The following is a 25,363-nucleotide window of genomic DNA, read 5'->3' on the forward strand; positions in this document are numbered from 1 at the left end:
ATGTGTTTGTCTGTTTGTGTAACAGGCTTTCCTTTCATTACTCTCATTTTTCAGACATGGAGAAGACTTGATTGTGACACCGTTTGCCCAGGTAAGAGCTTGTCATAGCTCCATAGATCAAGTACAAAGAGCATCAATTATCTCAGAATATAAAACACAATTTCTCACAATAACTTTTTAATCTAAATGTCCCATGGCGCCATATTGAACTCTTTGCCCACAATTGGCAATGAGGATATATAACAACATCGGCATGGCAGAAGAACTCTACACTCGGATTTCAGCTTCATTGCAGAAACCTTTTCAGACAAACAGTATAGAAATCTATAAATAATATAGAGATATTTAGTGCCATATTATTTAATTACATTATTAAAAACAGTAATTTGCCCCAAACTAGTCATAAAATAAAAGAATCACAATTCTTTAAAACACCTCTCTTTTAAACACATGGTCAATAGCAAAGGTTATTCTCCATGCTCTCCTGTGAGAGGTAAGTTATAGTCCTTAAACATTTTTCACACTATTTTATTTTCATGCAAAATGTCTTGTTTTAAATTTCACTTTTACTTTTTGCACATTCTTTCTCTTACGTCAGTCTTTTGATCTTCTCTTTAGGTTCTGGCAAGTCTTCGGACAGTTAGGAACAACTTCACCACCTTGACAAATGTACAGTGTGTATCTAATAAGTAAGTGGGATCATTATTAGTTTCTGTACTTAGAGTTTTTATGATCCACAATTTAATATTTATTTTTTATTGAGGAAAAATCTGCCTGTGGATCTTAGTTTTTGGAGATACACCAGTAAGCCACACCATTAAAATCAGACTAGGACTTCTGATTGTGCCATGTGTTGTTTTATAGAAGGCACCAGATAAGAAGATAATCAGTGTTTGTCACTTTACCTGTCGGTAGTTTTAATGTTGTGGCTCATAAGTGTCTGTTTTGACAATGGTTGGAGATGCCAGCATGCTCCACTTGGGGGCACCAAAGCTTCAGAAACTTTTATAATGCTGTGGGCTTGTGAAGAAGTCTCGCAAATATAAATTCACATATCTCAAGAGCCTTTTGCTGGTGACACAAAACTGGACACAGTGACATTTCAATTCTGTTTTTTGTTTTGAGAGGCACAAACATCATCTTTTACATGGAAGTGCTCGCAGGTTTCCAGTGATCACTGAATTGGGTCAGTGGTTGTAGTTGCATCAAATTTACCAGAGGTGCACACTGAGTCAATCTGACCTCAGAGAAAAGGGTCACCGCAAGCCTGAGACCTGTTCAGAGAACCAAGGGAGTTGTTTTGTGTTTATCTTATGGCAACAAAGACCGACTGGAACCAAATGAAATAAATAAATAAATAAATGATGGAAGCATTTTTCCAGGCTCCTAATTTTTAAAACTTTGTAAATTATTTCAATTTCAATTTTCAATTTCAATTTCAATTTTATTTCTATAGCACATTTAAAAGTCACAAGTACAACAAAGTGCTTCACAAACGAACCATACTTGCAATTTACAACAGGAGAAAACCTATTTCTCTGTTGCAGGAGATCTCCCGCTACAAATCAGCCCCATGTCACCAAAGTGTGCCTGTCAGGTGAGTGAATAAGCCTTCTGTTAAAGAAAGAAAAGGGAGTTCATTATCACCCTTATCAGAATGAATGATTCTGGGAAATGTTGCACCCTGCAACACACATACTACTAACTGTCTGTGCTGTTTATATGGCTTTTGCAATTTCTGAGATTACAAATTCCAGGTTTTGATGCTTGAGCAGAATGATGCTCAGTTAAAGTTTTGAGTGAGCCAAAAAAGAAAGATGCTGAACTGAAAAAAAGCAAAGAAAACAAATGGAACAGCCAGTGATGTCCAATTGTTCTCCAATGCATGTGCTGTAATGCATTTACACAGATGGGGATTCTTGCATGCAACTGAAGTCTGCACAGTTGTTAGCAAAAATAATAGTTTGGGTTTCAAACACGTGAAAGTGGCATACACAATGGATTGCTTATTTCACGCCTCTGCAGTGTTCAAATAGATTGTCCCTTTGCACACAACACACATTTACATAAGGAAATATAGTTCCTCTTTTAAATTTCCATAAAAGTACTGAGTTAGATGTTTTCCCAGCCAGGATAAAATGTTATCTTTGACTCTTTTCACAAATGCAAATATAAGCAGCAGGCCTTCGTTATTCAAGGAGGAAACTGTGACTTGGTAATGCGCAAAATTCCCGTGAAGTGTCATTATGGAGGCACCGAGAAAAAACCAAAGTGTGAGAACAACAGAAGCACCTACTGGTTTAGATTCAGATTAGGTAGAAGGCAACAAGTGAAAGAAAAAGAGGAGGGAGGTGTCGATATTGGTTCTTGCTGCACTGGTTCTTCAAGTCCAATTGACGTCAGCATGGCCTACACACATGGGTGCTCGACTTCCTATCAGCACAGATGGGCTGCGAGGAGTGTCCCACAGCAGGAAAAATACAACACAACTGTGAGTCTCTTATTGTCCTTCCTCCTCCACATTTCTCACAAACCATGACCTCCAAGTAATCAGTGCAGAGTGAAACTATCTCACTGGCTTCCATTATGACGCATGAGGAAGATAAAACAAGAAAAACAAATTTGAAGCCTCTGAGACTCAGAGCTCGGAGGTTTATATACTGTATTTCTTGTCCTACCAGGGAATCTTGCTGCTCTCAACTTTCTCTGAGCGTATAGAGAAAATGGAGTACACCTGCCACTAAATAATGGTGACGGTTGAGTTTGTTCAGTACGCAGCTACAACAATTAACAATATCACAATGAAAGATGTCATCATATCCTCCCTTGTGCTGCTTTCTGTCCCGTTTTCCTTGACTCTTTGACCGGAAAAGGAGAACAGATTTTTCCTGTTTTCCCTCTGTGTTTTTAGTCTGGCAAAATCCCCAGTAGTGGAAAAGAAAGAGTACCAGGTCTTTTTGGGCATGAGCTCAGCATAAATGAGTGCGCACTTATACACTCTGGACAGCTCTATAAAGGGATTATAGACGGACACGGGGAAAGACAATAAAAATCAAGACAGAAGATGATGTGGTGACACATGCACACATTGGCATCAAGACATATCAAGAGAGCTACCAGATTATTGCTGGGAGTGAGATACAAAAGAATGAAAACACAGTAAAGGTCAAAGAGAGAGAGAGAGAGATAATCATCTGGCAGTATGGGAGTAGCATATCAAATTCGGTGAAATAAACAAGAAGAGCACAACCGTGACCACAGCCAGTGGGTGAAGGGGCATAATGAGAAGAAAACAAGAAGCAGGGGGTATACTAAAAATCAGCTCAGCTGCAAATGCGTTACTGCAGGCTGTTTGCGCTGTTCGACTTACTCCAGAAACGTGACGGGATTGAAGTTTTCCCCCTTATGAGTTTGCAATTTATGGTTCGCTAGCCAAACTGGCCCCATCGCACACAGTCTCGTGAGCTCAGCGAGCAACAAAGAGCTCACTCTTCCCCTACTGATTCAGATTACAGGCTTTGCTCTATATCATGCCTGATAAATAGCACTTTTGAGAAGTTGCTTTATTATGACGTCTTTGACAGTCAAGGCCTGATGATTAATCTGCAGCGATTATTACTGGCATTAGCCAAACACAGATGGTATGAACTCTGGGGTTAGTCATGTGTCCGAGAGAGCTGTAAAACCTCGCAATGGCCTCATGAGCAAATGCTGGCTAGACTGTTTTCAGATATTAATCATTACACAGCGCCCACAGAAATTAATCTTTAAGAAATCCCTGTTCAAAAAAGGCTACCCCTAGTTAGCTTTAGACTTGGCCCCAAGAGGGAAAACTATATATGCGTTCCCGCTTAATTTGTGATGAAATTATACTGTTTTGCTTGATGTGTGTGTGTGTTTTTAAATGAAGTGTAATATTGGACCTAGCAATTTTTACTTGACTTCCCACTTTCAAATCAAAAGTGATCTTGTTTACACTAGAAGCACACACAGTAGTAAAAAGAACTACTGTATAACAGTACATTTGCTATTTTCCTAAGAACGTCGACTATCCATTTCATATCTACATGTTAAATTTGAGGCCAGCATGAGCAGCAGGTCAGCTTAGTGAAAAAAGACCAAAAAAAACCCTAAAAGTTTGACAATCCACAGAGCTCACAGCACACTTATTAACATGCAGAATAACAAAGTAGCCAAGATTTCGTGCTACATTTTCCATCTTCTGTTACACTTTTATCCTTTTCACTGAAAGAAGAAAAAAAAAGAAGTTAAAACTAAAGTAAAAGGAAATCACACACTAGCAGTTTTCTTTCTTTCTTTCTTTCTTTTCTCATACAGATCCCTGGTATAAATAAGATCTCTTATAAAATATATCATGCTTTTAATGTTACTGTAGCTTTTTGATACCTTTGTGTTTTGTATTATTTAAACCAGCTAGGTGCTTTAGGGGAGATAGGTTTGGCTTTCTTCAAAGAGAACCACATTGGTGGATACCGCCTATTTCGCTCTTTATACTGTTACATCAAGGTTTTATACATCACATTATTTAAAAAAAGTTTCAGACCTTCAAAGTCACCGCTGAGAAAAGTTGCAACTAGATTTAAGTTACACTGTCAACATTTACTTAATTTTATTTGTGTTAAATATAAGAATTTTGTCAGAAATTTTTTTTTAAACAACAACGTAACATGTGGCTTGACCAAATATACAGCCCCATTTCCAAAAAAGTTGGGGCGCTATGTAAATTTTAAATATAAATAGGAAGCATTGATTTGAAAATCTCATAAACCCACATTTTATTCAAATTTTATTTTATTCAAATAGAATATAGACAAAAAATGTAATTTTTACCACCGTGTAGCATCGTCTCTCTTTTTAACAGCAATGTCTGGGAAGTGAGTAGATGAGTTTCTGGGCTTTTGGTTGGGGAATGTTTACCCATTCTTGTCTGATTATAGCTGCTGAACAGGATTGGAGGCAGGCTAGTTCAGCATCTGGATTCTTCAAGTATGAAGCAATCCTCTTTTTATACATGCAATTTGGGGTTTAGCATTGTCTTGCTGAAAGTCTATTGCTCAAGGATAAGATACAGTACTGTATCTGAAGTATGTAGCTGTACTGTTGCAATAAGGGTGTTTTCTGCATTCAGTGACAGCAAACAGTGTAACACCACTGTGTAAGGATTCCATGACAGAGCCATTGGACCCAAGAGTTAAATCAGTGAAATATGTCATTGTCTTTTGAAGTTGCGTCAGTAAGCGTATCTGGCATAAAATTCTGCCAAATCAAACATGCAAAGCCACCCGATGTTGCAACCCCATGTGACAAGGGAGCAGTCGAGAGTAGCATTTATTTGAAGTGCTTGTTTTTCCTCTTATGTGTTATTGCCAGTAAGAAAATGATGGTCTTTCATTGTGAGATGCATAGTTCAGTGGCTCAGTGAACCTGTTTCCAAGAATATGATGCATTTCCAACCAGGAAAATCAGTTCAGCATAGCAGATCGCTGCACTGAGACATACACATTTTTTACTTTGGAACTAAACGGTCACGTGACTTTGTGCGTAACCTACAGGGTGTGTGGTCCAACACAATGAGCATTACTCATTTTTCTTTTGTGACTTTTAGTAAACATGCCGTGGAAGAAAAGTGATGACAGACCTAACTGAAACGAGTTATTCTGACAATGTAAAAAGGAAGAATAGGTTGTTATTTCCCTTTAAACCTCAGGGCGAGAGTTGCTGTCCACACGTGCATTTGTGTGTACAGTCATGTGTTGTTGTTTTTTTGTTTCTTTTAAAAAGTTCTACACTTTTGCCTGTCAGGGCATAATGAAAACTTATCTGTTCCTCATAGCTTATTATGCTGTCAATTTGAACAACAACACAGTGTGGCATGTCATACAATGGAAAATGCACTTCATTAATGGATCATCAGCAAATGTGAGCACCTCTATCAAAGCAGAAGTTTTAGTAGTTTGCTGCTCTGGTGCATCTAGGTCTCTTAACACAATAGAAAGCAGGAAAGAAACTAGCTTAGAGAAGCTGTTGTTGCAGTTCATCAAAGTCCATCATTCTGCAGTGAGAAGGATTGGTCACATGTGCAAAAGAGTGGACATCCCAGCAAACTGACCTTAGGATGAATTTGCTGGAAATTCATGCTAAGGTAAATTTGCTGGGACGTTTAATGCTTAAAGAAACAGCAAAATCCCAAGAGCAACATCTCGGATGCTAAAGGCCTCAGTTAGCACGCTAGATGTTAAAGGTCAAACATACCAGCATGCCAGCACAAACACCTCAAACCAGCTGCCAATCAAGCAGGTGGAGGGGTGATGATTTGGATTTGCTTTGCAGCCACAGGACCTGGGTACCTTGTAGTCATTAAGTCAAACATGACCTCTTTGTTACCAATAAATTCTAGAGTCAAATGTGATGCCATCTGTCTATAGCTAAAGCTTTATCACTAAAGCTTGGGTCATGTAATGGGATGGTGAGCCCAAGCACAGCAGGAAATCTACAACAGAATAGTTGAAAATGTAAAGAGTCAAGGTGCTGAACTGGTGCAGATTTCAGGCATCAATCTAATGCCATGGAGGAACCTTAAGAGAGCTATGTATAAACGAATGCCTGCACAAGCAGTGAACTGAAGCAGTGCTGTAAAGAAGATTGGCCCAAAGCGCTTTCTAATGTTCCAAACCAAATTTGCTTTTGCCCAATGTAATTGAAAACATATTAGGATTTTAGCAATGTTGCCAAGATCTCCTAATTGATCAGATTACTTAAACTTTCATCATAGCAAACGTAATCAGTACGAATATGCAGAACTTGTGGGCAAGGGGGAAGGTTTTTGGTGCAGGACGCTTCCTGGGTTGTGTTTGCAGACTGCTTGTAGTCTGTATTTTGTTAACCAATCATGTTTAAAGAGATTTGGGTTGCATGCATGTGGAAAGTAAATAAAGGGTTTAATTTCCGAAACCCCAAATACTTTTTCAAAAAAGTATTCATCTGCCATTTCTGGAGCACTGGTAATGATGATGTGAAGCAATATCCATTGTCCTCTACCTGGAAATCCAACTGCAAGTCCTGAAAAGGTGCTTTGGTGACTAAGGAGGCAGATTAGCTAATGGGCTATTGGATTGAGTCATGCAAACCTGTTTCCCAAAGAGGTTTGAGCACAGTGCAAAATGCAAATGAAAACTTTATACAGTGATTTGCAAGTCATTTAAACAACATTCATATCACCATATCAAATGTTTGTTCATTTCGATGTTGATGCCAGCAACACATTTTTCCAGCCAAATTTTTCCCTCTCAAAGGATTTCCAAAAACCTTTGAAATGTTTTATTGCAACAAATTCAAAATGAGCATATGTTTTTTAATATATTTTTCAAAACTGCATGTCTAAAACACTTGCAGAATCTCTAAATGCTGTCTTCATACTATTTCCAATTAATTATAGGGTTCAAAAGAATTGCATATAGTTGCATTCTGTTTTTATTAACACCTGTCACAACTTTTTGGGGAATGGTGTTGAACTTAATTTCTAATGTTTGTTATCAATATGATGTAATTTATTTCCTCCTATTAGCAAAACGTTATTCAGTGAATGGACACACAATCAGACAGTACACCACAAACTGAGCCAGAAGAACTGACCTGTCATTTTCAGTCTGGTCAGTCTGCTTCACTCTTGTGTGCAGCAGTTACTCTGCTCCACAGCAAGATTCCATTTCAGGTTTTCCAGGCTCACAGCCAGGGGAGAGGATCCGGAGGGCTGGAAGCGTGCAGCCTGGTTAAGTATTTGAATTATGTCATTGACGTCAGCACAGTCATAAACCTCCCTGCGGCCCTTCCCTCTAACTGGCCCGTGCCAACACAGCTCCATGGTGCATTGTGAATGAGCCGTCAAACAGGCCTTGATGAGATGTTTGTATGTGCATGTGTGTTTTCAAGTCTTTTGTTTTCATAGGCGATGAAATTATTTCACAGCTGTAAACTATGAAGCGACACAATTACTGAGGCTTGTTTGTGAGAAGACCAAGAGTGGCGTGGTTTCGGGGGTTGGACCGTCTCTGATTGTCCACCGCATATCACTTTAAATCTCATGCTACCTTAAAAGGGAAAGCATTATACAAAATTGTCTCACATATAGCACACCAACTTATTCCTGTAGCACAGCAAGGGAAACAATAGATTTGAATTGTAACTTGTAACAGTATGCTAATATAATTTTTCTGTGGCTATGACAATTTTTTTCGTAAGGGTTTTTATCAATAGATAGGATAAAATTATATATACACAAGCATGATGAAATATATTATTTTGAAACACAATGAGTAATTAAACTTAAAGAAAATAAAATACAGAATGATGAACTTAAATATGCTTGGCTAAAATCTAAAAAGCATGCATGATATATAGAAATTAAAAATATTAAATTTTTAAAATTCTGAAAATATACTTGTAATGTAATAAAACTGATAAATTACGTTATTTGTGAGAGTATAATATGTGCAACACTGTTTTTGCATTTTATTCATATACTACCTTGTGTTAAAATCAGAAAATGTTCAGAGTTCAAAGCAGATGGCATAATGCAAATGATTGACACGAAGAGCAAAGGCTTTTGCAAGAGTAATCATGAATTTGCAAAGTCTTCCGCCCCTCTCGGACTTTTGAACAAATTGACGTACATTGGAGGTGATACAACGGTAAATTATTGACCCGCATCCTGCCTTAGCCCCACGTGCAATGCAAAATCAATAACAAACGACTGAATACGTGCAAGTTACTGTGTCAAAGTGTGCATTTCTCTTTTGTGATGTTGTGAGGTCACTATGAGGAATGTGTGTTTGCGTACATGCAGATAGCCTTGGCCTGTTTACAGGTCAGCCATTGGTGTCTTGAGTTGACCATCAACTTTCTTTTCCCGCACTTTCCAAATGTCTGGTGAATTAACAATGAACATTAACACAACTAAAGGCATTGTAGTCACTGTGTTAAAGTCAGCCTCGCTATAAAACTCAAAATACTGCATAAAAAATGCCAACTTATAATCCACTCTCACGCAGAAAGCCATTGTGAAAATCAAGTCAAAATCAAAAGAAATCAAAAGAAAATAAAAAAAACATTTACAATAAAAAATATTGTGTAGTTTTTCAGTGTTGTGCTTCTTAATGAGAAACTGCTCTGTATAGCTGTCACATTTAAATGCTACCCAGATGTCGCTTACAATAATAATGCTAACCCAATGATACATACACAAATGTACCCTAATAGGGTCATTTTGCTGTTTTTGTACTACTTTTACTGAAGTGTGTGTTTGGTCTGTCCATGGCAGTTGTTGGTATGAGCTGAGACACTGCAATTCTTCAGTCAGACACTGAGGAAAAACAGCTTATGGGGGTAGGTTGAGAACATAGAGAGGTGCAGTGTGAGGGGGATGTAAGTGGAAGGTGTTTTGGCAGAAATGGTGGTTTGGGAGCAGCCCTGCTCGTTAGTGTGGTGGATGGCTCTTACAGAAGCTGGTTTGTGGCCCTACAGAGGAGAGATAGAGGGGAAAAAGGGGGAGAGGGGAAGGCAGACGAGGTCTCTCTGCACACTGAGGTCTGTTGTCCTCTTTGCAGCCTCCAGCATATGGCCAAAGCATTAGAACTCACCAAGAAAAAAAAGAAAAAGACATCCACTGAAAAAACAGGCTGGAAAAGCACCTCACACTCTGTCTGGAAGCAGGTTTCTCAGACTGAATGTGCGTCACGCCACCTTTGACTGGTGACACTGTGAAATGTCATCCCATTTAACACTGTATTTATGAACAACCAAAGGTGATGATAGGTTCATTCCTTCTACTCATACCGTGTGCATGTGCATAACTTTATTTTATTTAGAACTTCAACTCATATGTCATTGTTATACAGCCCAACTAAGGGAAGTTTGGCTCCAGACTTTGAAAAAATGTAACTTTTCAGCCACTGCTTTAGCCCAAAAAGCCAAAGGTCCAGCGAGCTTTTCTACAGTAGTCTGAGTGTTTCACTCTTATATGTTCTGGACTCTGTCAGTGATTAAGCTGCCAGCTTCAAAATGACTCGAATCCCAATCATACAGACTTTGCAGATGAGCCAGTCCTTTGATGTTTCAAGGTGCCCAGCTAAAATGTCTGCATATGCATGCGCCCTCTTCTAAGGGAATGAGGGCAGGATGTGGTGACACCTTCTTGGCAACGTCTACTGCCCCTATGGACCAAGACAGCCACACGCTGATGTATACCAAGATTCAACAGCTCACTGCCTTGTGCATGAGCTGCTTTGATGTTATACCCCTGCTCTGTGTCAGTGACTTTTGCATGGCTTGCGTGCCAGTGGAGTCTGTGAATAGGCTGGTCCGCAAAACTTGGCATCCAGTTATGCGTCGTATCGAAGCCAAAGTTTCTTTGAATCAGCCAACCAGGAACTCAAGGAAATAAAAATTAGTCTAACCCGAAAAATGACACAAGTGGTAGCAGCTGTGTAATATGAGGAGCCAGTGGCATGAGTTTCCTTGAGTGAACTTAAACAGCTGAAAGTTCACTTTTCTGTGATTCAAAAGAATCCCGGGTGTTGTTCTGATTACTTTCAAAGGTGAACTATTTCCTTTAACTGTGCTACATTGTCTGGGGTTGCATTGAAGTTCTTTGTTCAGCACTGGTGGTTCAAAATCTGTATGCCATCACTGTGCTTTGAAGTGCTTTGATCCACTATATTGACGTAAATTGGGGAGCAGCACGCTGGCTGTCCTGTTGTGCTGAGCATATGGGGTAAATTTCTTCCATGTGTGAAGTGCTATGAAGTAGAGATCAGTCTTTTCCATAGAAAAGGAAGGTGGGGAGATCCAGATGTTTAGCGTTCGCTCCCTCCAGCTAGAAATATGTTGAAACATTGGCATATTGAGCAGTGATACTTTTTAATATGTTTCCTCATGTTTGAGCTTCCCAGTGATTTTCTTGTAAACCACTCTTTTCCTTCTAAACACTGTGCACCTACCACATGTGAGTCATAGCTGCTAACGACAGAGTTATTTCATCAAACGACAGCTATGATTGCCTTCAGCAGTCACTCCACCATTCATTAATTCCACTCCATGTTTTCTGGGAGTTCATAGCCAAAGAGGAAGTGCTTTGGTTTCTTTGGCTCACAGTGTGGCCCTAGCCTGGACTCCCCCCAATTCAGGGAGTCAAAATTTGCCTCTCGTGTTGCTTATGCAAACACAAGTTTGATGTTTGATATAATTTTTTTTCCTCCCTCAGAGAGGTTCAGAGAGGAGAGAACCAGTTTGTGAAGCATGGTGGTGTGCCGTGAGCTGCTGTAGATGCAGTTCACCAGGGTTCCTTGAAGTGGTCTGCATGTCAGAAAGGAAGTCGTTGGAAATGAGTTGTCTTTGCAGTAGTGACGAAGTCCTCCTGCTCCTATTGTCTATAAAGTTCTAATGAAATTTCACAGAGATGCATTTGTTTGGATGTAATCCCAGTGACAGGAATAAAAGCTAAAATGATTGTGTCTCCTGCACCAAAAGCAGTTAGGGTTTTTGTGTTTTTTTTTACTCTAAATGCATGTATACACCATTTCTATTCATTTAAATGGGCAGGGGTCACAGACACACCAACAGCAGGAGGCAGCAAACTGCCTAGTCTGCAAGCTACTTCTTCAAACGAGTGGAACTGAGAGGGGGATAATTTAATGAGAGAGAGGGAGAAGTTGAGCAAGGGTGGGGGAACCAGACGAAATGGGAGGGGGTTTGCAGCACGCACAAGAGGGAGGGAAAGAGGGGGTACGCAGAGAATGAGGCTACAGAGAGACAGAAAGACAGAGCGAGTCGGCAAACGGTGACCATAACCACTGTTTGTTTGAGAAAACAACTCCCCTGAACTTTCGGAGGTGGTGGAGCGGAACAAGATGAAGGAGCTCTGCGTACACACCTCCTCATCTTCCTCTGCGTCTTCCGGAGGTTCTGCATGTCAGTGCCCCTTACGATCAAGCCACTCTGGGACACTTGGACCGCCACGCATGGTGTCTGGAGGATCAAGTATGGACATGGATCCTCTCAGACCTGATTACATGTCCATGTGTCTCTTGGCAGATGAGTCCTACCAGAAACTGGCTATGGAAACCATGGAGGAGCTGGACTGGTGTCTGGACCAGTTGGAGACCATCCAGACCTACCGGTCTGTCAGTGACATGGCCTCCAACAAGGTAAGACAATCTGGGCCATATGTTAATATATGTAAATGTGACAACAACGCATGTGTGAAGTTACCTGGGACTGTCTACATGTATTTATCGATTACCGTGGTTTTATAAAAAGCTATTAGCCTCTCCTCCTGGATGAAATACCTGAAAACACTACAAACATTCACATTTTTGATAATTAACTTCAGGGGTAAAAATCTATTTGGGTATTTGATCATGGGCACAGTAGGTTATTAAGATGATTTTATCAAGTCACAAAAGAACCATTAGTTCATTAGTGTGAAAAGCTATCATGCACATTGTGCTGTGCTTTCATCTAGAATCATATTGCACAGCAAACTCTTGCATGCATGCTTCATTTTGCCAACATCTCTTTTTACCCACTGAAATAACAATCATTAGAGTGTGCAAAACCATAATTAAAAAAGATTTAAGTTAAACATTATAATTGTAACCTATATCTCATACTATGCAATGCAAAATTATAATTATTACCATCACGGTACATATTCTGTAACGTGCTCACTGAAGGCATGATACTTGTGATGATGGCTTGACTGGCCTGTGATGACCTGCCAGTCTGCATATATCTGTGTATAATTGCTCTTTGTTTCTGTGTGGTTGTGCATTTGCACAGTCTACGGAAAATGTAAAATACTTTTAGCCACATTGACGCATTTGCAAAGCAACAGCTGTTCTGTGGTAGCATATCAGCACGCATCATCATTTTATAGATCTCTTGATAAAAAAGGAGAAAAAAAAGTTAATGTTTGCTTCGCTGCATAACAACTTTAGCAAACTACCTGTTGCATCTGAGCACCATTATTGCCTGAATTCCAGGGAAAGGGCTGTCCTGCTTGTATATCCTTACCTTAATCAAACTGCCCGAGACACACAGCTTGCTATACTACTAGGTTGGGCTGATTAAAACATTACCAAATGCTTTTTTCATTCATTTTAGTGCTGTGTTGATATTGGCTCGTTTCTAAGATGTAGCTCTGTGTGAGTTCATTTAGCAGGGCCCTTATTGCTTAAGGCTGGTTTGAAAGTACTGAACTTGTTCTTCTGCTTGCTGCGGAAGAGGCAAAACCAGATCTGCTATATGTTCCATTATTATAGAATAATGCCAGGATAATTTTATAACTGCATCTTCTTTACAAGGGGCCAAACCATTTAGTTTAGCGTGTTTAAAAGCTGTACTTGTGTCTCACGCTGCCTGGAAAGTTATTAAATGGTAAAACTCAGTTTATAGTTAATATAACTGCCCAAAAAATGTAACCAAAGGGTGAGAAAATGTCTGTTCTCATCGGTGGTCTTAGCAGCATGTTGTTTTAAGCATTTAAAAGTGCCAGTCTTCCAGTTTGGTTTTACTGAATTTAAACACACTGTGGTTTTTAAACCAGCATTTTTGAACTAATTACTTCCCTTTGCTTTGATGCACATGAGCCTGTTTTTTTCTTTGTGCGTATTTCACTTCAAAATTTACTGTATGCGGCACATTACTGCTCAGACAGCGGAGACTGTACGGCGACATCAGATTATAAACACCCAGGGTGGTGGTGTCCATTTCCGTCTGTGCTCTAAGCTTTGGTCTGAGGGAGGATTGGGATGGGGAGGGGGTGTTGTGAGACCATGATGGGTGACTCTGACCGTGACACCAGCTTCCTGTCTCTGTATTTCCTGTGCCTCCTCTCCTCTGCTCACTTGTTACTCGATGACAATAGGGGTTGAGTCCTAACAGACAGCTACATCCCCGGGACTGTCAAGACAATGAGAAAAGGCCCTCTAGGCCGTAGCAGCGTAGCAACTTGTTCAGGCAAACCAGGTACAGATTCCTAACAACACGAGCCAGTGCCAATGTTGACCAATGCTGATCTTTTAAAAGTGTAGTGGGCAACAGCTTTATGATGTTACAGTTAAGTTTCAACAGTGTGCTACATTGTTGTGCAATTGTACAGGGATAGAAAGAAGCTGTTTATTGGTCCATCGAGCTCTTATTGCAAAATTGGGAGTCAAGTCCAGTGATACTGTTACACCATCGGCCCAGTTTTTGTGGGCGTTTGACGCAAGTTTTGACAAAGAGTCAGGTTTTCTTTTTTTCTTCACCACTAGATGTAATTGAAGCCACAATCAAACCCGGGGTGTCTCCGTTTTCAGTTTCCAAGGGCACAGGTGTATCCGGGGCTACAAGACCACACACTCTGCTGACCGCCAGCCTGGTTGCTGTGACCTCAGAGCGGGGAGCTACTTCCCTGCCCCTCACTATCATTAACCTCGCCACACTTCCACACCGATGCTGGTGACGGCCTTGGACAAACACTGCCATCTGAATGCAGTTAAAGGAGTTTAGCGCTTTTGCGGGTAGCGTGCAGGCAAGCCCCTCGAGGAGAACACAAGCGAGTAGGAAACTTTAACTCATGTGTGGTCACTTCAGCTTTGAAGCACCCGCCGTCTTCACTGGGGAAAGAATGACAAAATTATTGAAACAGATGCAGCGGTGGGTCTGTAGCTGTACCAGGCGTAATGGACATTAAATTATAGTGCTGCGCTTCCATTTGACTGAAAGGGTGGTGAGGAGATCACACGAGCTCCAGCGGTGATTATGGTGCTTAATCGTAATTTTTTTTAAAAAAGTTTTACCTCTGTAATCTTCTGTTCTTCATCTGATCTTCATCTTGGAAAATAAGACAGCACAAGGAGTGCGAATGGAAAACATGTTTCTACTGTAACCCTGTTCTTACCTGTTTCTGATCAACGCCTTCGAGGAAATGTGTTGTCCTTGTGTTACTAAACAGTGTAAATTTGACATCATTCATTTGGTGTTGACACTCGAAACAGCCGCATGCATGCGACAGAGGCGGCGTGTGCTCACTCTGGGGTTTGTTCGATTGCAGTGCAATGGTGTTGCATTATGAGGTCACATTGTTCCTGAGAAATCCCATTTCTTTACGTTTTATGTTTTTCCTTTTTCTTTATTTCTCTTGTCAGTTAATATAGCAGGAACTTTAGCGTGACCCCTAAACTTGTTATCTGGGACTTTTCTGTGATGAGCTCAGGTATGTTAGTAGTTTGGTGCCTGAGGCTACAGGAAGAAGGATGTCTGCCAGTAAATGATCTCAGGGAATTACTATAGCAAAAAAAAAAGGGAAGTAGGTGGAGACACACGCTCAGGCCTGTATGGGAGGGAGGAGCCATCAATCTCCTGTTAGACTTTGTAGGCCAGTCAGTTAAGTCAGCTTTATTGCTATAAGTTTCCTGCCTGACGCCAGTTGAGAAAAGAGAATAGAGAGAGGAAGACGGCTGGCTCACAGACACGCTGAGACGAGTTAAAGTACTTGGACCTTTACAGGATTTCTTTGTGCTGTGTTTGTTTTTTCGTTGAGTGACAATGGGACTATGCTGCTCTGAAAAGCAGAAGATAAACTTTGAGATGCTTGCGAGTTGGAAAAAGGTGAGTTAGCTTTATAGAGGCTTACTTTGTGTTGTAGGAGTGTAGCGTGCCATGTGGAGATGGTGTTTTATTCAAGAATAAATTGCTGGATTTGAAGTGACATCTAGTTTCAAATAAAAAAAATAAATTTGCTCGTCAGTAATTACACTCAAAATGTTCCTGAATTGTTTTTTTCCTTCTATGATTGCATATTTGAAAATATGTTGGTCTTTACTTTTTGTAGCATGTTGTTTCAGTAGCTTTTTGGTTTTTTTTTGACACAGTTATATTATGCATTAAATATTTAAACTTTATTAAACAACGGCTCATGATTGTGTGAGAGCAAATTGCTTTTTTGTCAGAGTTTGCGCAACTTCTCTCAGTTTCCTCAGTTTGTTCTGAAACTGAGAATCATTTGCTAACGTAAAAGGATGTATGAGTTAGCGCCATGCATTGAGTAATCTGGGTTACTGAGAACACTTGCAGTCTTGTCATCGTGCCGTGTGTGTGTGTGATGTGTTTCAGCTGAACTACACAACCCCGGGTGACTGACATACAGCTGTGTGCGTAATTCACTTCCTAGAGGTCACTCAAATCCACACTGTGCTGCATTAAAGAATCAATTACAAGCTCTCTTTGAGCAGACTAAAGCCAACTGATTCCAGCTTCTTTGATCTTTCTGGGTTTTTAGTGCAGCCAATGCTTTGAAAGTGGTATTCAAGTTCCACAGTCAACTAGATGTTAGCTGTCTGGTTGACAGCTATTAGACAGCTGTTGAGATCAGAGAGTCTGGTTCAGTATGAAGCAAAAAGAACTCATTATAAGAGAGAATATAAGATCTGGCAGAAACCACAATGACAGGTTTTCTATTTTCTTTCCGGTGTTAGAATACAGAGTTATAAAAAAAGGAAAACCCAATTACTTTCTATGGAAATGGCCTTTATTGCACACACCATTACTACATAGTTTTCATAATCAAGTTTGGCGTGTGATGTTTGCATATGCTTATTCAAATCGAAAAGAACATTTTGCATGAGAGATAAAAATCGATCTCCTTTTGCACAGAAGCTATGGGTTTTTTAAAAATGCCTATCTGGAGCGTCGCTGCTGCGGTTTTTGTGATAGGTTTGTTTATGTTTACGATGCAGTGCTGTGTTTTTAAAGTAGGGACCACCATGAGAACAGGACCATGTGATTCTGTTGCCATGGCATTCGGGTTGCCATGCAGATGGTGGTACACCGATGGCAGACTGAAAACTCTGTCGTCTGCTTGATACAGCAAAACATCACGATTATGGACTGAACTATTTGCACATCCCCATTTTCTGTTTTTAAAATATGTTTAGTTCTGTGTCTGAGTTTGTGTCTGTGTCTCATCATCCGTGTGATAAACGCTCTGGTGCTTTGAAGTCTCACGTTGCGCAGTATGCTTTGCATCTGTTCTGCATTACTGTGCAGGGGGAGCATTTTAAGTAGAGAAGGGAGACAGCAGTGGGAGGGGGGTTTCACAGAACACAGGAGTGAGAGAGAAATAGCTAGAAATAGGGAGGAAGATGTGGGGGATCCTCCAAGCTCTCATTTTCTGCAGTGCTGTACATGAGCATCAGTTTTTAGCGAGGGTGGGAGGCAAAGAGAGAGACAGAGAAAGTGAGAGAGAGGCTCCAGCAATTTGTGCCACAGGGAACTCTACAGCTATAACGCACCCCCATCTCCTCCTCCTCCTCTCTGCCTTTTTCAGTCCCTCTCTTTCTTTCCTCCTTCTGCCGTGAAGACTGCCTTTTTTTCTTGACTTGCCAAATCTGGGCTTGGAAAGGCTGGATTTTCTCCTGTATGATTTTTGGATGGTGGCAGAAGGAGATGGAGGTTTGAAGAAAGGGACAGAGGCAGCGACAGCCAGAGGAAAGGAAATATTGATCGCATCCACGGGGATTCCATCACTCACGACAGTGGCTCGCGATCCTTGATAACAATGGAGGAAGCTAGGAGGAGGCACGTTTGGCTGGGAATGTAGGGCTCCGCCACAGCCCCTCTCCAGAGACTTCGGCTGGGGCGTTTTTACCGTAGTCAGCCGCTGCAAGGCGGTGATTTGGTGACGCCTTGAGCTTCAGGCTGTAGGGCTGAGCTAACCCTTGGGGGTCCACTCAGAGAGGAGCACTTACTGCTTCTGCTGGGGGGCTCAGCACTGCTCAGCACCATGCCTGAGGCCAACTACCTGTTCTCTGTGTCCTGGGGATACATTAAGGTGTGTCCCAGAGGAGGTTTTCCATTAATCGGACTGTTTCTGTGCATATTCTACATTCATGTCTGTTTTCTGTTGCTGGTGAAGAGCCCAATTTCTCTTTGAATGCATTACGACATGTTTTTAATCTTGCTCAGTGGTTGCATGTGTTGAGAAAACAGGCATCTTTTGCTTATCTGTAAAATTTGCATAAAGGAAATATAAACTATGCACAGCACGCATAGTTTATATTTGTGTTGAAACACGAAGCAGTCTGGATAAGGAGACTGGGGAAGAATACACAAACCTAATATGGCTCATTAAATCCAGAGAACATGGTCCCATGGGACATGTTCCAGTGGAAAATAACAGGAAAGGGTTTATTCCGCTGCTTAGAAACAGCAGTCAGACTCATTTGCTGGATGTGTTTCTGCGTATAAATCACATTACCTCCTTAACATTTTATCTCTTTGCTTCCAGTTCAAGAGGATGCTGAACCGGGAGCTAAGCCACCTGTCTGAGATGAGCCGATCAGGCAACCAAGTGTCAGAGTACATCTCCAGCACCTTCCTAGGTGAGCACTGCAGCACATGTTTACCACACACCTCCTGAAGTATACATTGCGCCATTGCAAAATGTGCTGTATGTATGACTTCAGTGAGCCAGCATCCTTCAGGAATGTCACAGAGGTTGCGAGGTTACCCAAAGCATGTGCCAAGCAGTGGGGAAACTCACAGTTCCTCTGCAACGCTGTTCTTACACCAGTCTGATCTGGTCTGGAAGGGAGACAGGGTCCCCTCGCTCCGACTGCAGAGATATGTGAAGGGAGGAGGGAGGGCTTTGTACTCAGGGAAGACTTCCCTCTGGAGAGATTAGGAGCAGTGAGTCGGAGAGAGAGAGGGTGTTTGTGTGCTTACAGTGCCATCAGGTTCAGAGAGATGCTGCATTATTCATCAGTGGGACAGCAGTGGTTGCTTGTCTTTAAAAAAAAAAAAGCCTGGCGGCATTTCGTGTCTAATAGCCAGCCAGCTCGCCAGCCCTGCAAACCACTCTGCCCCTCAGGTTTTTCTACCCTCCCATCTAGCTCACCACCAGCATACATACAGCCAGACTCCCAGCTTATAAGGGCTCACTGCAGACTAATGTTGTGGCTCTTGTTAGTGAACACGTGTCTATTTTCCTGCCTCGGAGCAGCAAAACATAAAAAAATGACAGAAAAAAGACAAGATGCTGGATGCATGGTGGAAAGAGGAAAAGAAAAAGCTACCTCTTGTGCTAACAATAGAAGTGGCGCGGTGATAGAGACGAACATGAAAGCTCAGCTCAGTTTATCTTTGAAGCTTTGCGGTTTTATCTGCATTGCAGCTAGCACCTGTCAGGTGTAGGGAGATGATTTTCCTGTGCTTTGTGGAGGACGCAGCTGAGATGGGGTTTTTTCTCGCTCTGCGGCTGTGTGTGCAGTGCACACGTACAGACTGAGGGAGTCTCACGCTCACACACAGTGAGAAATGTCACTCAGCTAATACATGAGTCACATGCACCGACTGAACCCGCATACTTCCAAGTCCCTCCCCTAAACATTTCGGCTTAACGTGAACCATCTTTCCATGATTCTCTGAATTGTTACCAACACATGGCTCAGATTCACAGAATGCCTGGAATACTGCCATGTTTCTCTGATCATCATAACAACTCATTAGCACAGCCTGAGCCTTTGTCTCATAAAACATTTGCATCTCATCAGTGTATTCAGCTATTTTACACATTTATTTTTTTTGCCTTTCCTGCTTTTGTTACTAGTGTATTTTTATTGCAGAAGACAGGCATTGAGGGATTGATTGCTAATTTAATAGCAGCCATTGCAGCTTTTTTGTCTTGAAAACCACCTTTTTTAATGTTAATTCTATTTTCTCCAGACAAGCAGAATGAGTTGGAGCTTCCGTGTCCAGTTCCAAAGCCGAGGGAAAGAAAGAGGAGGCAGGGCCAGCAGCAGCAGCAACAGCAGCAGCAACACGGTGGGATGATGACACAGATCAGTGGGGTGAGAAAAGTCAGCCATACATCAAGTATCTCGGGAGGTACTGGAAATCGTTTTGGGGTCAAGACGGACCAGGAGGAATTGTTGTCAAAGGTAAGTGACAGACAGACTGGAGAAACTTAAACTTGCGTGATATCTGGTGTCTCACGTGCTCAAACACTTAAATTTGTGTCCTCTCTAACAGGACCTGGAACACATCAACAGATGGGGCCTGAATATTTTCAAAGTGGCTGAGCATTCTCACAATCGACCTCTCACATGCGTCATGTACACCATCTTCCAGGTTTGTTTTCCGCCTCAGCTTCCATCCTTTAATCGGGAAAGAGCTCATGAAAACTGTGAAGCCATTCAAACAAACACACACACAAGCCGTGTCAGTGTGTACATCATGCTCTGTTAGCTAGCTCCAGACTGTAATCAGTTTGGCTGCACATGTTTTGTTTTTGTTTTTTTCACTTGGTCTAGAAAAATGCTGCACCCCTTTCTTTCGAGGCCAAAAGATAACTTAAAATGTATTACTGCTGCAGCAGATACTGTCAGTGCACCTGTTAGTCTGGAGCCCTGCCTAGTTTATGACTACCCATCTGATGACTCAGAATTGAACTGTGGCTAGATGGATAGACCGTAGAGAAAATAATATCCTGTAGCACGTTTAGCCAGGAGTCTTGTTTTTCTAATCCACACTGTCACACGCAGGAGCGAGACCTGATGAGGACGTTCAAGATTCCAACGGACACCTTTGTGACGTTCATGCTGACCCTAGAGAGCCACTATCACTCCGACGTGGCGTACCACAACAACCTCCACGCTGCCGACGTAGCCCAGTCCACACACATCCTCCTGTCCACCCCTGCATTAGATGTAAGTCGTGTAAAATCTGTCTTACCTCACTCGCTTTCAGTACTTCTAAGTGTTCAGAGTTTGCCCTTTAAAACGTGGCACAGTTAAAGCGTGTCGCCACCGGCCACACCTTTCACTTGAACTGTTTATATTGTTGTGATGAATAGCAACAATAGAAAGAGCATACCACAGATGGTGACACATGGAAGGATTGGTTTTTCAAACTAATACCTTGCCTTGTATGGTAAGCAATTTGCTAATTTATTTTTACTTTACTTCCTTCTCTTCAAACACAGGCGGTCTTCACTGATCTGGAGATCTTGGCAGCCATTTTTGCAGCAGCCATTCACGACGTGGACCACCCAGGAGTCTCCAACCAGTTCCTAATCAATACAAGTAGGTCCACCTTTTCATTCAACATCCATCAAAAAAGTCAGCTAGAGTTATTTATTTGGTCTACATTTTGAAAAAAGGGAGAAACATTTGCTTGATTTGATGTTTAATTTCCTTTTCTTGTCCTCTTTTGCATTTAGACTCTGAGCTGGCCCTGATGTACAACGATGAGTCAGTGCTGGAAAATCACCACCTGGCCGTGGGCTTCAAACTGCTGCAGGAAGAAAATTGCGACATCTTCCAAAACCTCTCCAAGAAGCAGAGGCAGACGCTCCGGAGGATGGTCATAGAAATGGTGAGGAAATGTCTGCACATCTGTCTCAGGCAGCAGCCCCGTCTCAGGATCTGAGCAGTTTTCACAGTTTTTCTTAAATTGATTTTTTCATGTCTTGCTGTCTTCCAGGTTTTGGCAACCGACATGTCTAAACACATGAGTCTGCTGGCGGATTTGAAAACGATGGTGGAAACCAAGAAGGTCACCAGCTCTGGTGTCCTGATGCTAGACAACTACACAGACAGGATGCAGGTAAGAGGCAGACTAGTATGCACATTAGACGCAAACACTTTTCTATTTACCACAGAGGGAGGAAAAGAAAAAAAACATACTAAACGGTGATATTTTTTTTCCTGCAGGTTCTCCGTAACATGGTTCATTGTGCAGATCTGAGCAACCCCACCAAACCTCTGGATCTGTACCGGCAGTGGACTGACAGGATCATGGATGAGTTCTTCCACCAGGGAGACAGAGAGAGGGAGAGGGGGATGGAAATCAGCCCAATGTGTGACAAACACACAGCTTCAGTAGAGAGGACTCAGGTAGAGAACACAGGCATCCAGCTCTCAAAATAAAACCTGAAAACTGTGGTTATTTTTCATATTTACTGACATCCTCTCTGTTTATCTTTTCTAGGTTAGCTTCATTGATTACATAGTGCACCCTCTGTGGGAGACGTGGGCTGACCTGGTCCATCCCGATGCCCAGGACATCCTGGATACACTAGAGGACAACAGGAACTGGTACCAAAGCATGATCCCCCAGAGCCCCTCACCTCCTTTCTACACCAGTGATGGAGAAGGAGGACCTCACGGGGAGGTGGAAGGGCGGCCTGTAGCGAGTAAATTCAAGTTCGATCTAACGCTGGATGACCAGGAAGGACAAGGTGAAGACAGTGGAATGATGGACACGGCTGACAGTTGTGACAATGTGACATTACAGCATCTTCCCTGTGATCAGGAAGGGGCAGAAATGACAACACATGACGGCTCCCCGGAGGAAACATAGCTTAACCGGTGGTGTTCTCGGAGCGTAGCACGTTTTTGGTGAATTCATTTTATTGCAGTGGAGCAATCCTGCAATTTGGCTCTGGCGGGAGCTGCTTGGCAAAGAGGTCCTGACTGAATGTGGGGCACCCCTGCGAACGAGGCTTGGAAACCCTGCGGTAGTTTGTCTTTGAGCCCCCCTGGAAGGGAGCTGGAAGAGTGTAGGCTCTGTTCTTTACAGAAGGGACTACTGTTGGACTGCAGAGCCTAACCTGGGTTCTTTCAGGCAGAGAATGTGAAGTGGACGTATGAATCCGTGTACTGGGACAAGTCTGAATTTCAAACTTGCACTTCAGGACATTTTTTTTAAATGTTCATTTAGATTCTTTGTATCGTGTCGAGATTGGATACGACCCTATATTGTCCAACCACAGCTACTGGTCAGCGAGTTATTTCTAACCCAGTAGTGTTTTTTTAACACTTGTCTAAAAAGAGTAGTGTGCCTTTTTTTACAAGTGTGTGTTTTTGTAAGTTTTTTTTTTTTTTTTTAATAATTTATTGAACACATTCATGTAGCTGTGTGTCAGATTTTCTACAAACGGACATAGCTGTCTCACACAGTCTTCCTGATGTTCTGGCAATAGTATAAGCTTGTTCTTCACTAATGGATGTATATTATAAAAAAATCAGCTGACTTCCCAGCACGATTTGCACTTTGTGGCACACACAGTTAAACCAAGACAAAGACAGCATCTGTAACTTAAAGGAGAGACCATAGCAAGCATGTCAAACCAAATAATTTAATTTGATTTATCCAAATAAGTAACTGCGTAAGCAATTAAATGACTCATAGGCTAGATTTCGTAAAAGAGGAAAAACCTTTCTTTTTTCTTTTTTGTAGAACAAAAACCAAAACTCCAAAGATCCTGTAAGGAAAGCACTTTGTTGGATTCACTGCCACCCCTCAAAAGAATGATCGCATTTCCAAAGAGTAAATGGTGTGACAAGTCAAACTTCCGAGCGGCGGCGGGATTGATTCCCTCTCACTTAAAGCCAGTTACAGACTAAATTCTCACTACAATCTTCCAAGATTAAAGTGGAAAAGAAAATATTTCATAACCCAGTTGCGTTTAAGCCCCATCCAGTGTGGAAAAACCGTCTCCGCCCTGTAATTCCCCTTTTCATTGCCTCACACAACACACCTGTTGTGGTTAGCAGTATTCTCATGAATAGGCTGACTCATTTTGAACTTTGAATGACTTCAAGGCTGAACGCGCAGTTTCAGAAACACCTGTCAGTAATGGAATAATTGAATCTTGTAGTTTTTCATTGCAGCACTTTGAATACGTCGACAGTTATGCAGCTGGTTGCTGATCTGTCCAAACACTTCCTTAGAGGTACCACGTTGTATGGTCATAATACGGGGAGATCGGTTTCATGTTTCACGATATGTCATTCTTCTCCTGTGTGTGTGTGTGTGTGTGTGTGTGTGTGTGTGTGTGTGTGTGTGTGTGTGTGTGTGTGTGTGTGTGTGTGTGTGTGTGTGTGTGTGTGTGTGAGGATGCGAGAGTGTATTTAAGTGGTCACAGAGTTGCACAGTCCTGTTGCACCCAACTGTGTTGTGCTGACCCTTAAGCTGTTTGTAACAGTGTATTTATTACATTTTCTTGTATATGTTAATACTGAATTGATAATATTCGCTGTATATTTGTTATTTATATGCACTACCACGTGTCAAATGACAGTTTGACTGAACTCGTTTGTTGGTTCATCCGTGTATAGCAAGGTATTTTGCTATGAGGCCATAGCATAAAGTTATGCAGGTCAGTTTTGACGATTTGAAAAGTATGTTTCGTTTGAAATTCCAGCTAGAAGTGTTTGTGCAGTGGGAGCCAGCAGCGCTTCATACGAGGCGCAGCAGAAGCTTTTTTAGTCCTTTTGTTCCTGGCGAAGGCTGGATATTTACTGCAGCATAATGTGTACGGTGACAGGTCATTGTACAGCTATAAGGATATTTGCTGAAATTTATACCATTGTTTCAAATGTATTTTTTCAGTGTTTTCTTCACAGTATACTGTAAAACGGTGTATGTTGTGCTCAGCAAATGTTTTCTATCAGATTATTAAAACGGGCATGTATAACAGACTCTTCTGGTCCGAATGTTATTGGATTACATCAGTGACGTTTGTTTCAGTGATGTTAAAACCAGTTTGGAGACAGATTTAAGTTTCAATTTAAATGTTTTTGTCTATACACATTAAACTATTTAGAAATTGTCCTAAGATACATATTTGCACATTACGCGATTTAAGGTGCACATTCAGGAGAAAGTCTGTTAAAACTAGAAAAGTCCTGAAGAAACAGACACTGCGCATTATTTTCTCCCATTTTTAAGGCACAATCTCCAATTCCAAAAATGTAAAGTGTGAATAAAAACACTGCAATGATTTGCAAACCTCCTAAATCCATTCACAATAGAGCAAAATAAATTTGATGGCAGCAACAAATTTCAAGCAGTTCAGGGTGGTGCATCAAAAGAGTAACTGTTGCTGTTAGCAACAGGTCAGTAACATGACTGGGTAAAAAGAGCATGTTAGAGAGGCAGCGGTTGACCACGCTGCAAACAAAAACAAATCTTCTGCGCATATCCAGACGAGGTATTTAAAGTAAGACCTTGCACATTTCAGCAAGACATTGCTAAACCACATACCACCACATATTAGAACAGCATGGGGTCTGGCTGAACTACCAGCTGAAAACTGGTTAAAATACATAGAAAATACAACAAAGAAGCTAGAATCCTATATCAGACAAGAACAGGAAAAAATCTCCAAAGTCCAGGAGCTGGTCTCCTTAGTTCGCAGATGTATACGGACACAATTGTTGCCTTTTAAAAAAATATTTAACAAAAATTTAATTAAGTAAATGTTGACAATGTATTTTTTAAGTTTTCTCCATTGTGATTT

General features: G+C 41.4%; 1 protein-coding gene across 1 annotated transcript in view; it reads left to right on the forward strand.

Annotated features, from left to right (window-relative positions):
* LOC146648504 (3',5'-cyclic-AMP phosphodiesterase 4B-like) overlaps positions 1-25,145 on the forward strand; it is a 45,876-nt gene extending 20,731 nt beyond the window's left edge. Inside the window, exons 6-18 of the mRNA XM_085390294.1 lie at positions 55-91; positions 619-689; positions 1,548-1,597; positions 12,109-12,221; positions 18,347-18,440; positions 19,783-19,997; positions 20,089-20,187; positions 20,601-20,765; positions 21,041-21,140; positions 21,278-21,432; positions 21,541-21,663; positions 21,771-21,953; positions 22,048-25,145. Coding sequence (XP_085246420.1) covers positions 55-91; positions 619-689; positions 1,548-1,597; positions 12,109-12,221; positions 18,347-18,440; positions 19,783-19,997; positions 20,089-20,187; positions 20,601-20,765; positions 21,041-21,140; positions 21,278-21,432; positions 21,541-21,663; positions 21,771-21,953; positions 22,048-22,419 — 1,777 coding nt within the window. The 3' untranslated portion in view covers positions 22,420-25,145. The remainder of the gene's footprint in view (positions 1-54; positions 92-618; positions 690-1,547; positions 1,598-12,108; positions 12,222-18,346; positions 18,441-19,782; positions 19,998-20,088; positions 20,188-20,600; positions 20,766-21,040; positions 21,141-21,277; positions 21,433-21,540; positions 21,664-21,770; positions 21,954-22,047) is intronic.
* Positions 25,146-25,363: the final 218 nt, after the last annotated feature.

This window comes from Rhamphochromis longiceps, linkage group LG18 (genome assembly GCF_057381845.1).
Source record: "Rhamphochromis longiceps isolate RC_006_pf linkage group LG18, R_longiceps_female_GT1.1, whole genome shotgun sequence".
NCBI lineage: Eukaryota > Metazoa > Chordata > Actinopteri > Cichliformes > Cichlidae > Rhamphochromis > Rhamphochromis longiceps.